Here is a 2,746-nt window from a genome sequence, read left to right on the forward strand (position 1 = left end):
GCATAAAGCCCCAGACAACATAGCTCCTAGGATCATTGGGACACGCAACCCCCCCCACGATAAGGTAATGACTCACGGGGGGGCAACTGTAATGTATTGTTTAAAAAACAAACTGTAATGTATTTTTTTTTTAAATAACACAAATGCAAATGAAACGCGGCAACACTTTGCCTGTATGAGCTCCGGATGTGTTAAATCTACCTGTTTTGCATATATATAGTTCCCAGAATGCATTGTGTGGCACAGTTAATAAAGTTATAAGGATGTTAATCTTGTCGTATGTATTTTGTGTTTATAGTAATTGAATTTGTGTCATATTTAACATGTTTATGTTGGTCTATGATTTAAAAAAAAACAAAAACTTTTTTTTTTTTTTAAACAATCCATAACTTTAAGTTGTGTTTAAAATGATGACTTCCAGGGCGATTCAAGTTACAAGTACAAGTTACATTACTCATCTGAAGACTGCTTGTGAAATAAAAAAATATATATTTGATTGTGACTGGCTGATTAACTGGTTAATTACATTGATTAGTTACATTTTTTTTTTAACTTTACAATGTCGTCTCGCGGACCGGATTAAACCCCTTTGCGGGCCTGATCCGGCCCGCGGGTCGTATGTTTGACACCACTGATGTAGAGCAAGTAACAGAGTTGGTTGTAAATCCAGACAAATTCTTTTCTCTCAGGCTAGACTACCTGTTACTGCTGACTATCAGAACAACCTTAGGTGACTTAAGTAAAGAAAGAATAAAAAAAAAAAAAACTATATTTTTGTCTTATGCATATATATATATATATTCTGATCATATGCATAACCGGGTTGCAGGAGGAGTAAGGCATTCAATCAAGGCTAACTACCAGGTATGTTATAAAAATATGAAAATAGATGAGAGGACATACCTTTGCTCTATTCTTTTGGAAAGCTGACTGATAATGTCAAGTCCAGCGTATCATGTGATTCACTGCGTTCTTCTCCCTTGCTTAATAGGTTAAGATAGCAGGCTTGTGTGCATGTTGTGGGACACACATTTCATGAATAATAATTACTATTTGAATAATTACTATTTGAAATATTGTTTATGGGGTATAGGCCACGGAAGAGGCGGGACTGTTTTTGCACATCAGTTTGGTTCCTGTTCGGTTTGCGACATGTGGGCTGCGTCAAAAATACTTGTGCTTCCGACTTTGTGCCTCTCGTTTGCGCGTTCTCAACCCGGACCAGAACCAAACTGATGTGCAAAAAATCACATCCAAGCCTCTTCTGTGGCATATACCCCATTAAAACAAATCTTCCCACAGTTACAAGAGACAACGATGAAACAAATTAGAAAAATTAACTGAAATCTAAATTTCATTTTAATATTTGAGATTAAATTTGGTCATTGTGGGAGTGACACGAGAAAAAGTGAATTTTAGAGAGTACTCCCAACGTTTTTTTATTTGACTATTTTTTACTATTTTATTTTACTAATTTTTTAAACTATTTTACTATTTTCAAGCATTATTTTCTCAGTATTTTGAGATTTGGACAAGTAAATTTACTCAGAAACTGCATGATTTAGTACCTCGGTTTTCGAACGCTTCTGTTCTCAACCAAATCGGTTTTCAACCAGAAAATTCGAGAATTTTATGTCTCAGAACTCGTCCAAAAATTTGGCTCTCAACCAAACTGAAAAAAGCCGCGCGTACCTGAACGCGACTCACCCGGGAGAAAAAGCTGAGCGTACCTGAACCCGACTCACTCGGGAGCCGAGCTAACTCGAATGCCCAGGATGCTTACTCCGTAGCACATTCGTGTTCAAAGTTCGTTTGGAGCAGACCTGTTCATTGTTATTTCCGCAAATCTTTTTTTTCGTTTTGCATCGTGTATTAGCCCCTAATCATGGGTCCAAAGAAAGCAAGTGCAAGTGGTAAAGCTGGTGAAGAAAACAGGAAAGTAGTGTGCAGAATTATTGCATTTAAAAAAGAAATGGTTGCATTTTTTTTTTTCGTCATTTTAGATAGGATGTCTAAATAAAACGGTGTCCATTTCTACCCTTTTCCATTTATGGTAAGCAGTATACAGTGCAGTTTATGGTGTAAAATAGTAAAAAAACTTTTAAAAAAAACTTGGAAAAAGTTTTTTTTAGACTTGGAATGGAATAAAATTAGTTAAATTAATTATAATGGGAAAAATTGATTTGGATTTCGAACAAATTGCTTTTAGAACAGCCTTCTGGAACGGATTATGTTCGAAAACCGAGGTTTCACTGTATTTTATTTGTGAATTATTCAAAATTTGATGTGTAGGATGTAAAATGTCCTCACAATTCTGGAAGAATAGAAACTAGTTTGATCAGTTGACGCTTCGTTTGGTCACAGCCCACCTGATGTGGCTGTCTCTTTTAGGTCCAACAGGGGACCTGAGGCACCCCCAAAGCACCCCCCCACCCCACCCACACACCCACACACGCACACACACGCCTACACGCACACAATAGTTTCATCTTGGATCCCGTGAGCTGATTAAACATGCTTAGTGCTGAGAAGACTGACTCCTTTCGCCCAAAAGACTCTGTGGAAGAGAGGAGCAAGCCTCCGCTTTTAGGAGGCAAAGAGCTGGCCTATAGCAGCCGGTACACAAAACATCGGTACAGCCCGGAACGCCACGACAGTCTACCCACGGAGCCCAAACCCACCACAGACTCAACTGCGCCCAGCTCCTTCGTCCCCTACAGCCCCGGTGGCAACATCTATGCCGTGT

At 38.6% G+C, this 2,746-nt stretch overlaps 1 protein-coding gene across 1 annotated transcript in view; it reads left to right on the forward strand.

Moving 5' to 3' along the window:
- Window positions 1-2,507: 2,507 nt before the first annotated feature.
- Window positions 2,508-2,746, forward strand: part of LOC144022433 (eomesodermin-like) — an 11,090-nt gene continuing 10,851 nt past the window's right edge. Inside the window, exon 1 of the mRNA XM_077527213.1 lies at window positions 2,508-2,746. This exon is cut by the window's right edge and continues 274 nt beyond it. Within this exon, the coding sequence (XP_077383339.1) occupies window positions 2,515-2,746 (232 nt within the window). The 5' untranslated portion in view covers window positions 2,508-2,514.

Source organism: Festucalex cinctus, chromosome 7 (assembly GCF_051991245.1).
Source record: "Festucalex cinctus isolate MCC-2025b chromosome 7, RoL_Fcin_1.0, whole genome shotgun sequence".
Lineage (NCBI taxonomy): Eukaryota > Metazoa > Chordata > Actinopteri > Syngnathiformes > Syngnathidae > Festucalex > Festucalex cinctus.